At 44.6% G+C, this 13,127-nt stretch overlaps 1 protein-coding gene across 2 annotated transcripts in view; it reads left to right on the top strand.

The window, feature by feature from the left end:
- The window catches only part of LOC126283975 (glucose dehydrogenase [FAD, quinone]), a 96,362-nt gene extending 84,931 nt beyond the window's left edge, over positions 1-11,431 (top strand). For both annotated transcript variants that reach the window (XM_049982435.1, XM_049982436.1), the window contains 3 exons: positions 1,093-1,272; positions 4,570-4,768; positions 9,457-11,431. In XM_049982435.1, coding sequence (XP_049838392.1) covers positions 1,093-1,272; positions 4,570-4,768; positions 9,457-9,821 — 744 coding nt within the window. In that variant the 3' untranslated portion in view covers positions 9,822-11,431. The remainder of the gene's footprint in view (positions 1-1,092; positions 1,273-4,569; positions 4,769-9,456) is intronic.
- Positions 11,432-13,127: the final 1,696 nt, after the last annotated feature.

The following is a 13,127-nucleotide window of genomic DNA, read 5'->3' as shown; positions in this document are numbered from 1 at the left end:
CAGTACTGCACTGAGGTACTCAGTTTTGTAGGTTGTAGACAACTTTATCGTCTTCAACGTTTGGTCACAAGAAAATGGCTGAAAATATTGAAACCGAACAATTTTAGTCGCCGTGGGAAACAGGAAATGAAATGCGCTGTTATTGAACGGTTTTACGGAAGAAAGGACACTCAGACAACTGGTTTCGCAACTTTTAAGTTGCACCTTCTGGCGTATATCTGTATAGAAATAGTTATAAAGCGAAATGAAGTTATTTCAGATATTTAAAGCACTGAGCGAACAGACCTAAACAAAGGAGAAATATTAGGCATTTAGTTAGGCAACTAGGTGTGTATGACCTACACCCCACAAAGCACGGGATCAGTCGAATATAATAAATAAATGTGTAATTTCATACCTAAAGATCGTTACTAACACTACTATGTGATATAGTTCGTGGAACTATTACAGAACATCGCAGAGTAACACTTGGCGTGAGTAGGCAAAGTTCTCAGCCTTCTTCAGTCGCTAAAACCATCATCAATTACGCATGTTCAGTTTATAAAAGCGAAGGAATGAAATTAGGCACTAGAACCTGATCCTTGGCTACAAAACAGTTAGGGAGAAACTAAAACGTAAAAGACCTGCGGATATTCCCATGTAACACAGAACGAAATCGGGACTGACCTGCGTTACAATGACGGTGATTTGTCATCACTTGACCAATTAAAACGTGTTCCTGTGGGCCGTGTCGAACGACGGACACTGCCCCTCGGTGAATGTTATCCAAGGAGGTGATGGCTCCCGGAGTCGATCAAGAGTAAAAATGACGATAGTGGAGGAAACTAACAAAATTAATGTTTAAAAATACACCGAATGAAATTATTTTTAACATGCTTTAGGACGCCACCATTACTGAAAGGAAGAGAATTGTGTTGAAGGCTAGACACGCTTGTGTTCGTTTGTCAGCAACGTAACAGTGACACATTCTGCGTGTCAACAAGGAGCTGGAAGGACTCCTGTCGCGCCCATCGCCAGGTACTCTGGCCTTGCACCGTGCACCGCTACACGCAGCGCCCCGACTACAGTCCTGTGTGTGTGTGTGGCCTCCAGACGGTGCCGGTGTTCCTGGAGTACGTGCTGAACGAGCGCGGCCCGCTTACGTCGCTGGGGGTGGAGGGCGTGGCCTTCGTCAACAGCAGGTTCGCCAACCACTCCGACGACTGGCCTGACGTGCAGTTCCACTTCGCGCCCAGCTCCATCAACTCGGACGGCGGCGAGCAGATCCGCAAGGTACCACTCATCCAACTCCACTATACACGATCTGACCAAAACTAGCCGCGACTGGCCGTTTCATGTCACTAGACCCGCACCCGGTAGCATGAAAAGGGCTAGGGAATGTTGAGCTGTCAATATAGAAGCGGAATTGTTCGGTCGGGAGAGCTCATTGGCTTCGAACACTACCTAGTCACTGAATAACCCGTAAGTAACAAATACAACCCTTCAACAGCTGCCGAAGTCGATTGTTGATGACGTCATTGTAAAGTGGGAACGCGAAGGAATAAACCAAGACTACACAGGCCTCATTCACGTACATACAGACAGGGACCGACGCGCATTGTGGACGGTGGTTGTAAAAAAATAGGATCTTTTTAAAATAACGGGATCAATGGTCGCGCAGCTCCTTATAAGCCTCACGTTTCTGCACTCACTTCTACGCGGCTGTTCCCATAGTGCTCAGAGCCATTTGAACCATTTCTACGCGGCGCTGAAGGTAGTGTAGACAGCTTAGTCAGCGGACAGTGGACGGCTGAAACCGACTGATCTGGAGTGATGAATCGTATTATAGCCTCGAAAACCCGATGGAAGGGTTAGGGCTTGTCTATTGCCTGGAGGACGTTTTCTGCCAGCATGTGGATTTCCAACAGTGTGGCCGGTGGGGGGTGGGGGGAGGGGGGGGGTTGTGGCTATCAGGGCTTGCTTCTCATATAGAGCTTAAGAAAACGGTAAACGCGAACGACATGAGCACATTTTACAGCATTGTGTATCATGTGCTGCAGAGGAACAGTTCGGAGACCATATTTATTTTTATCAGCATGACAGCATGTAAATGCAAGTTAAAGTGTTTTTATACGGTCTATGAAAGATTCGAAAAATTAAATATACAATATTTTCGAATTTGGTTTTTTGTCAAGGAGCAGTACCAATCACAAGACATAGTGTGAAACTAAGAGAAAGAGAAATGATACACTGAAGGTAAAATCCTCTAGAATGTTACGTCTCCTCATGTTTCATTTCAATTACTTTTACACGATCGACGTTTCGGCCTCTCTGCTGGGATTTTCTTCAGAATCGAGTACAAGAATCTATAGAGGAACTTAGTGAAGCGTAAGAAACTAGAAGATTTTGCCGCGAATGAGCACGGCCGCGAAAGCCTGCAGATTTACAGAAAGGATAAAGATCATAACCAGCACAGAGTCTTTTGATATGCTGTCAACATTGCGCCTGCGCAGCCAGGTGTATAAGAATCACCGACCGCGGTGGCCGTGCGGTTCTAGGCGCTTCAGTCCGGAACCGCGGACTTCTACGGTCGCAGGTTCGAATCCTGCCTCGGGCATGGATGTGTGTGATGACCTTAGGTTAGTTTGGTTTAAGTAGTTCTAAGTTCTAGGAACTGATGACCTAAGATGTTAAGTCCCATAGTGCTCAGAGCCATTTGAACCATTTTGTATAAGAATAGAGTAGAGTTGCAGAAATTACTGTAGGCTACCGTAGACTATCGTAAGGAAGGGCAGACTACGGTAGTGTTTCTAGCACCTTTTGTCAGTTAAGGTCGTACCCACATTATCTGCACGTATGGTGTGTTGCATACCAATGGGGCCTTACCTCATAACGATCCTATCTGTCACTTAAAAGTAAAGAGTATTTATGGCAAAAGTGAAATTGTCAATTTTAGGCGGAACATTTATGCCGCTAATAAGAATGACGTCAGATTACCGTTACCGCATAAGCAGAATTTCATAGAAAAATGGTATTCAGACATCTTTCTTTAGTCAAAACAAAATAAAAGCCTTTTTCCGACGGAAAACGGATGCACCCGATTACCTCCACAATGCAGGCGTGTTTCAAGAGTCATGTGGCTGCGGCAAAGTGTACATAGGCGAAACGAAAAGAACTGTTAAAGAACGCATTAAGGAACACGAACGGCACATGCGGCTAAAACAAAATGCAAAATCGGCAGTAGCGGAACATCACAAGAACTGTGGCTCTGACATCGATTTTAATAACGTAGGTGTACTGGCTAAAGTAACAAACATTTATAGAAGAAAGGTCCGAGAAGCGGTTGAAATTTCTAAGAATGCATCTAATTTCAATAGAGAGGACGGCTATAGGCTTCCGACATCGTGGCTCCCCGCCATCAAGGAATTAAATACGCGGCCGCGGTGTGTGAGCGGCATAAACAACGCGCTGCAAGTCAGCTCGGCGGACAATAATATGTTGGGTAAACATTCGCCCTCTCTTGCTCTGTCCGTTTCGAATCTAGCGACTGATGACGACCAACCAATAGCGGTAACAGTCACTTCAACGAACAACCCTTCTCCGGCATAAGTGTGGAACAGTGCCTTTCTATCCAGTGACGGTGACCGCCAATGGTATCCACAGGAGATGAGCTGGCAACGCCCCTTCTTTTGTATTAGCCATATGAATTTTAAGCAATACTATCACTTCTCCAGCACGAACGCCAGAAAATTTCCCCCTTTATAAGTGGACGCGACACTCGTGTCTGACAGTGTTCTAGCAGTAGTGGACACCAAAAGATCCTGAAAAAGATCCCAGCAGAAGGGTCGAAACATCGAGCATTTTAGAAGAAACATGACACGGCCTAATAACCCAGAAGATTTTAACTTCAGAAATTGTCAATATTTAACTCAGGTTTTATCGAAAAACGTTGATTTCTAAAGTGAAACAGAGGGATGTTGTAGCAAAAATAAACAATACAGATTTATCATAAAGCGCTAGAAAACGCAGTTTCCTGAACAAAAAGGTAAAAGCAAATCGCAAAACAAAAATATATCAAACATCACTTCAAACCTTCTTTGAACGTACGCAAACATGTCTCTGGCTGGTCGATGTAGACGAGCGGTTCCAGGCACTTCAGTCCGGAAATGCGTGACTGCTACGGTCGCAGGTTCGAATCCTGCCTCGGGCATGGATGTTTGTGATGTCCTTAGGTTAGTTAGGTTTACGTAGTTCTACGTTCTAGGGGACTGATGACCTCAGATGCTCAGTCCCATAATAGTCAGAGCCATTTGAACCTGGAAACGGTTGCCTTTGATCATGATGAAGGATGTGCTATTGAGTGCAAAATAATAAGAACAACGTATATTCAAAGAAAAAACAAAGATAAGTCGTCGGCTCTCTTACCCATTCATTCGTGTTTCTTTCCCTACCAGTAGTAACAATACGGTCGGTACTCCTACCATTCACTACGTCATTTATGTAGTGCGTTTTGGTAGAGCGCAGCTGTCCCCGCGAGAGGCGGAGCAGAGCGCCGCGACTGGTGGAGTGACGCAGTGGCGCGCGTTGCAGATCCTGGGCCTGCGGGACGGCGTGTTCAACACGGTGTACAAGCCGCTGCTGAGGGCGGAGACGTGGACCATCCTGCCTCTGCTGCTGCGGCCGCGCAGCGCCGGCTGGGTGCGGCTGCGCTCCGCCAACGCGGCCCACCACCCTCTCATCGTGCCCAACTACTTCGCGCACCGCGAGGACGTCGACACGCTCATCGACGGTGAGTCCCGAGTACCCCCAGTCCGCGACTCGGAATACGCCATGCTGCTCTCGTCCTATAGCTGACTGTTGACCGAACGCATCGGTATCAGTCAAGTGTGCGTCCACGAAATACAGAAAGCCGTGCAACCATAGACGGTGGCACTCAGCTTCGTACTACGTGCCTTGTCTTCTGGAAGAATTCGATACAGTTCCAGACTGCCGTTTCGTGAGTAAAACACGAGCTTATTGAATACCGGACTAGCTTTGTGACTGGATTCGTGACTTCCTTGCGTATAGAACTCAGAGAGTGTGGCTCGTTAACGGATAAAGTTCGACATACGTAAAGTTGATTTCAGGAGTACCTCAAAAAGTATGTTATGACAGTTTTGACACATATATATGTGTGTGTGTGTGTGTGTGTGTGTGTGTTAATATATATATATATGTGTGTGTGTGTGTGTGTGTGTATCTCCAAGGAGTCGTCAGGCGCAGTTTTTCTGGTGTGTCAGCAGACATTTGCAAATAGTGTTCATCACGTTTTTCATGCGATGCTCAGTGCCGGTGGGAAGCGTCGGTTTGTTTCCAGTCCCAAATAAACTGAATTTTAAAGCGGAATATTACGTGCCCGTTCGATAGAGCGCTCCCAGATTAGTCTAGTCCGATATTAGTTCTACCGATAAGTATTGAGAAAGGCAGTAAAATACGGACAACATTCGGTACTGCAGCAGTGGCACTGAGTCGCCGCTGCATCGCTGTTTATTATTCGTCTTTTACTGTCCCTGTCCGTAGAACAAATATCGGATTACACTAATCTGGTTTTATCTGCCTCGTGATGACTGGGTGTTGTGTGATGTCCTTAGGTTAGTTAGGTTTAAGTAGTTCTAAGTTCTAAGGGACTCATAACCATAGATGTTAAGTCCCATAGTTCTCCGGGCCATTTTTAGACTAATCCGGGAGCGGTCTATCGAATGGGCACGTATAAACACCGATTTAACAATAATTGTAATGGTAAACACACTAACGCTTTCTATTCACACTTGGAGTCGTATGGAAGACGTCCCGAGCTGTAATTATTTCGGCTGACTGCAACACCACAACGCAAAAATGCAGCTGCAAAACATCTGCTGAAACACCACAGGAAATGCGCTTGACTAGTGGATAACTTGGGCAACCCCATGAGACGATTTGCAGGCCACGCTGCTCCCTGCACGAAGCTTACAACATCAGAATACCGAAACGTAATGCAAGAAGAACTATGGAGCGTTGATGAACGGTGCACGAATTCGCACTTGAAGCTGAACGTAAATAAATGTGACGTGCTGCTCGAAGACAGGCGAAGAGATGCGCTACTGTTCGATTACGCTGCTGAAGTGTGCGTGTGCTCATGTGAGTTCTCAAGAGAGCAAACTGCTGCGGTTATTGATCCGATGTTGATGAAAAATCAATGAAAGTAGTAATACTCTTACAATACCTGAGAGTTATAATCTCAGATCAGTAAACAAGAAGGCAGAGGACAGTACAAGCAAAACAAGTAATTAACAAGTTGAATTCCACTCTTTACTGAAATAAAATTTGAAACGCAGTAGCTTACACAGTGGTCTGTGACGTCTACAGGGTGGAGTAATGGCTGTCCAGGACTTGATGACTGGCTGTCCAGTAAAGAGGAATTTGCTAACATACCTTTCATATCTGCTGCAGGAATACGTAGTGGCTGTACAGGCAACAGAATGTGCAGAAAAAAGTTTCACAGCAGTTGCCATCCTCACTGGACGAAATTTATAGTCGAGTGTATAAACTCCAGGGCTTTTTCTATTCGAGATAAGAGCAGTCTTCGGTGCACGAAACCGAATTAAAAACTGACAAATGCTATTTAGGCTAGCTGCTTGCCTCATTGTGCAACACGCCATAGCGGCATCTGAGAGCCACATTTTATACGCCGTTTGCATCGCACACACTGGAAGCGGTGGTCGCCACTTTGAACGGTCGCTGTCTGCTTACGCCGTCGCTATAAGGTGTCACTTATCCAAGAGTGTATCCGTGACGCAAGCAGTTTCCAACTTACCACACGACCGAGGTGAAGAAATTAGACAAGAGGTGTCCCACATGTTGCGTCAGGCCTCACTGCGGCGGGGAATGTTTCTCCTGGAGAAAGTGCTGTCATTCACTGCATTCGAGAAGAGAATTCAATTGTTTTACTAACAACTGAAAATTTACAATACTCCTTTACCGTGCTGATTATGTGAGCTAAAAGTTTTTTTTACCCAATGAACTAGCCTATAGAAAATTACGGAGTGACTTCAAAATGACTGAATAAAAACGAAGGCCCTCCCGCTTTTGAAATACAGCTTACTATCTAAACATGTGATCAAGAAAATTTGTACAGGTGTGGCTGTTCCAAAAATCAGATGTGTCAGTACGTCCCATTGTCAGCATTGAAGGTATCCCCAGCTACAGCTACAGCTACAGCTTGCCGAAGTATTCCATTATAAAAACTGATGAGCATATTTGCAACTCGATGGAATTCATACGACGACTCAGACGCCTGCATCCATCAGATCTGTTCAGATTTGACATTGGGTTATGGGCCTTCCACTTGAAGAGCGCAATGAAACGTTGGATGTGAAATCATGAAGCTCTGTCCTCATGTGCCCACTTCGGCTTACTGCTTATTTCATGATCAGGTTTATGAAGAAACTGACGGACTCGCAATGGGGAGCCATTTATCACCTTCAGGTGCACAGTTATCTGTGTAAGATTTTAAGAACATTACTTTCAGGGTGACGTCTTTAAAACCAACCTCATTTGATAGACGCGTGGATGACACGTTTACGGTCTGGCCACGTCGAGCGGTTGTACTTAATCACTTCCTGGAACATTTTAATTCTCTCCATCCTAGCATTCTGTTTATGATGAAATTTAAAAGTGTTGAAAAGTCACCTTCTTGGGTGTGATGGTTAATAAAAGGAATGATGGAAATCTAGGATACAATGTTTCCCACAAACCTCAGTACACCAAGTCATATATGAACGCAGTTACCTGCCATCCGCTGCATTAACACAGTGCGGTCCTTGAGACACTGGCACTATTTTAGTAAGCAGATTCGCTATGCTTTGAAGTATGGACCACCACTGAAAACACGGGAAGATGGATGCAAAACAGTTATTTTTCTTAATTATACTGCAAACATGTTCTTAAATTGAGAATTTTTTAAAAATTAACTGCCAACCTAGAATTGAGCGATACTAGGCTCTATTAAATATGCTTTGCAGCTAACGAAGCTCAATGTATAAGAAATTTCGAGAGGCTGTGGCAAACATAATATTAACCAAATATATGGTCGAGGAGGTGTGCGTGTTTGTGTTTGTGTGTGTGTGTGTGTGTGTGTGTGTGTGTGTGTATGTAACATTACGTTACAGAACGCTTCATCAATCTGGAGTGACCAGATATTGTTTAAATGAGAGGCACTGGATGATACCTGAGAACACACAGATACTTGCTGTCGCATGGCATCTCAGTAATTGGAATGTGTCCTTAGAGATACTATAGAGATTAGACTAGCGGGTCATCTCATTAAGAAAAGCAATGGGTTTACTTTAGGCCGGATATGGAACCACGTTTTGACATGTATCGCCCCACAACGCCAGTGGCGCGGTCAGCAGTATGTTTTGTTGTTAGTGTCAATTGTGTGGATTGCAATACAACGCTTCTCCCACCTAGGCGTTGGGAAGGGAGAGTACCGACGGCTTCTGGAGCACGCACCGTGGTCTTTTTGCGGCTTATATAGGGGTGATAGGAGTGGCTCGTCAGAAGTTCAGATTTGGAATGTCAAAATAATTACGGCAGATTGAAATGACGATGCGACTACAAAGCCAACAAACACTGTATCCGGAACTTTGCTTGCGTGAGTTTATTAACGAAAAAGGACTTCCAGGAAACAAGGGAAATAATGTTGTTTGAACCTAATGACACTTCTATGACTTAAGTTAGCGTATTTACGAAAGAAAAATCACCAAACAGCGTTATATTTTCAGAACTTTTGATTTTATTTACACGAGAAGTTTCGGCACTTCATTAATGCCATCTTCAGGCCCTTATGCACTCCATAACTGGATCCACCAATACCTGGACTCCGTGATTTTTATGACTTGACAACTGTTACCAAGTCTTCCAAGTGGACACTCCACATAAAATTCACGGAATCCACATGCTGATAGCGCCAGTTATGCATGCACAGATGTGTCTGATTCTCCAACATGGACTGCATAGGGGCCTGAAAATGGAATTAACGAGGTGCCGAAACTGGTGGTGAAAATAAAATAACTAGTTCTGAAAATAAACAGCTGTTTGGGGATTTTTCTCTGGTAAATATCTGACAGGACGCTGTCTCGTATCCACGGTGGATCGACAGAGATTAAGTCAGAGAACTTTCCAAAAATCTGTATACTAGACACAGACTGAACTTTCTGCGCACAGTGCTATTTTCTTTGCTCTATGAGACGTCCTCACATAGTTCGGACGGGTGGTCAGAGCACGTACAGTGCCACAATCTAACCTTGTCACAACATCGCAGGAAGCGCAGTAAGAGGGCGTGGGATTTGATGTGACTCGCAGGTGAGTCAGGTGGATGTTATTGTGTTGACGGGGCAGTCACTCTTGTTAGGTGGTGGTTGTTCGCGCTGGCGCCTGCAGACCGGCGGTGCTTTGCAGGGATCCGCATCGCGCTGAACCTGTCGTCGACGCCGGCGTTCCAGCAGTTCGGCTCGCGGCTGCACAGGATCCCGCTGCCGGGCTGCGCGCAGCTGCCCTTCGCCTCGGACGCCTACTGGGAGTGCGCGCTGCGCCACTTCACCTTCACCATCTACCACCCGGTGGGCACGTGCAAGATGGGCCCCGCCTCCGACCCCGACGCCGTGGTGGACGCGCGCCTCAGGGTGCACGGGCTGCGCGGGCTGCGCGTCGTCGACGCCTCCGTCATGCCGCACATCGTCAGCGGAAACCCCAACGCGCCCGTCATCATGATCGCCGAGAAGGCGTCCGACATGATCAAGGAGGACTGGAAGGACCTCAGGTAGCCGCCGGTGCAACTAGGCCTCCGTCGAGGGCGGTCCACGAGTGCACCGATTAACATTTCCCGCTTTCTACTCGGTGACAAGAATGAAGCTACGTTTAAAATCTCGTGCAGCAATGTCGCCACCGCAGTCTGACGGCAGCTCGATTTTCAACCAAAATCAGACTTTTTTTATACTAATCGTCACAAAGCTGGGGCGAAATAGTCGATTTAACTTGTCAGACGTACTTTGAGTTCACTTACGACCTAACAGAATGCTTTTCGTTGTAACTTATTTAGTATATAGAAATGTGGCATGTGCTGTGTAATATTTTCGTACTTCACAAGCTGCTTCGCGTTTGAGTAAAACTCGAGCTTTCGCTGATATTTCTCACCTTTATCGCCAGGAGATGACTGCTCCGCACTGACGTTCTCTCTTCTGTACCACTGGTCTGCCTCGTAATTCTGCCCGGTGGGCATAGATTGGAGGGGGAAGGGAGTTTGTATTCTCTTCACTGTCCGTCATTTCCTACATTTTCGCACTCAAATCTCGCGCTCAAATGACATCACTGCTCCAGTGATACGCCAGAGCGCTACTATATAAGGTACAAATATCGGTCCCGGCAATCTGTTGGTACCTGACGATGATCACGGCGAATGTATTCGAATGCTTAAGTATTAACTCAAAATGACGAGACTTGAAAGTCGAGAAAATGTTAGACATGTACGCCACTGCGAAAGAGTCAGAGACACTGACTGGACGAAGGCTTAATCTGTCAAGTCCAAGTGCGAATCGCTTCTGTGGCAACAGGGAACACTGTTACTCATGACTTCTTCGTGAGATTTACGTAACAAGCGGTAGCAAAATGTTTGTGAAAAATTTAGTTAACATTTGTTAACTTCGTTAGTCCTACAAATTTCTATTCTGGTCATAATTTGATGTTCTATTCACTTACGTGTCATCGCAAGACATATTCCTTATGTTAAGTGCCATTATATTTACGTAAGTAGTTAAGGACATAAAAACACTATATCATTTTGCAAGCGATCTATAAGGACTGCTACAGTGTGCTCGATGCAAAATAATGAAGAGCAATCGCATTTTCATGCGAGCTACAGAGATGTTTTTCCCTTTACTTGGTATTATTCGTGTGCTCGAAACGTTCGCATATTGACAAGAAAGAACAATATTGTTTCATATACTCACAGAACTATTTTGAAAAAAAATTGTTAAATCATGTATAAGTGTAAGCCATCCAAGAAATATCATAACTATTCACTGTAAGAGGTAAATTCGTGTACTGTGAAAAACACTGTCTGCAAGGAGGCAAAAAGGAGCAAACGCACTAAATTGTATTTTATTATAAAATAGTTTCGTTTCCGGTTGAATAAAGGAATGAGAAAACACCCACCCACACCCACACACATATACACACACTCACATACACACACTCACATACACACCACACAAAATACGAGCTACAGTATTTTCTGAATTTGGCAACGATATTTATATCTGATACGAGTGAGTTTACCGATGTCACGTAAACATTATTTATCTGTATGAGACCTGCAGTTTAGTGTCATGGTTTGTATACAATACCAATTTCTCATTATCACAATGTTTACTAGCGATTTCGTTCATATTTTCACGGGCATTTCATTTCCCATGGGCGCTGGACACAACCTTACCATCACCACTTACGAAGTGGCATCTTGTAACTACATTCTGCTTTCACTTGTTAGCAAAAGGTACTCTTTCTTTTGAACGAAGAAATGCCTCGGTATAGTTTTACATACACGGCACTGACCTAAGTTAAAAGAGCTACAGATACTGAACGAGACCTGACGTACATGAAACCTTTACAGTAAACAGGTGCAGATCAATGTCATTCCTCTGGTAAGTAACAATATCTATGTAAATATTTGATTTCGTGATGTATGTACATAGGGTGGACAGAAATAGCGTGGAAAGCTTATAATGGTGTCGTAGGATAGGTTGTAGTGAGAAATAATTGTTAAGGAAAAATTTCGATGCTTTACGCCGGTTCCGAGTTACTGAGTATTCAACTTAGCAAATTCAGGAGGCCCGCCAGATACAGCTAGCGTCACATGTTCTCGTAGCGACTGTTCAGCCTTTGGCTCGGGTTCAGTCCTCACTACTGGCCCACATCCACTTTTTGGATCGCTCTCATCTACATCTACGTGATTACTCTGCTATTCAAAATTAAGTGCCTGGCAGAGGTGTCAGTGAACCACATTCAAGCTGCCTCTCTACCGTTCCACTCTCTAACGGCACGCGGGAAAAACGAGCACTTAAATTTTTCTGTGCGAGCCCTTATTTCTCTTATTTTATCGTGATGGTCATTTCTCCCTATGTAGGTGGGTGCCAACAGAATGTTTTCGCAATCGGAGGAGAAAACTGGTGATTGAAATGTCATGAGAAGATCCCGTCGGAACGAAAAACGCCTTTGTTTTAACGATTGCCACTCCAATTCACGTATCATGTCTGTGGCACCATCTCCCCTATTTCGCGATAATACAAAACGAGCTGCCCTTCTTTGAATTTGTTCAACATCATCCGTCAGTCCCACCTGACAAGTATCCCACACCACACAGCTATACTCCAGAACAGGGCGGAGAAGTGCAGTGTCAGCAGTCTCTTTAGTAGACCTGTGCACCTTCTAAGTGTTCTGCCAATGAATCGCAGTCTTTGGCTTGCTCTACCCACAGTATTATCTATATGGTCGTTCCAATTTACGTTATTTGTAATTGTAATCCCTAATTATTTAATTGAATGTACACTCTTCAGATTTGTGTGACTTATCGTGTAATCGAAATTTAGTGGATTTCTTTTAGTACTCATGTGAGTACCTTCACGCTTTTCTTTATTCATGCCCAACTGCCACTATTCGCAACACTCATATATCTTATCTAAATCATTTTGCGATTCATTTTGGCCATCTGATGACTTTACAAGACGGTAAATGACAGCATCATTTGCTAATAATCTAAGAGGACTACTCAGATTTTCTCCTGCATCGTTAATATAGATCAGGAACAATTGAGGACCTATAATATTTCCTTAGGGAACGTCGGATATTATTTCTGTTTTACTAGATGACTTTCCGTCTGTTGTTGTTGTTGTTGTTGTTGTTGTTGTCTTCAGTCCTGAGACTGGTTCGATGCAGCTCTCCATGCTACTCCATCTTGTGCAAGCTTCTTCATCTCCCAGTACCTACTGCAACCTACATCCTTCTGAATCTGCTTAGTGTAGTCATCTCTTGGTCTCCCTCTACAATTTTTACCCTCCACGCTGCCCTCCAATACT

This window comes from Schistocerca gregaria, chromosome 8 (genome assembly GCF_023897955.1).
Source record: "Schistocerca gregaria isolate iqSchGreg1 chromosome 8, iqSchGreg1.2, whole genome shotgun sequence".
In the NCBI taxonomy this organism is placed as follows: domain Eukaryota; kingdom Metazoa; phylum Arthropoda; class Insecta; order Orthoptera; family Acrididae; genus Schistocerca; species Schistocerca gregaria.
The sequence above is the reverse complement of the archived record's forward strand: the minus strand, read 5'-3'. Positions and strand labels throughout refer to the sequence as shown.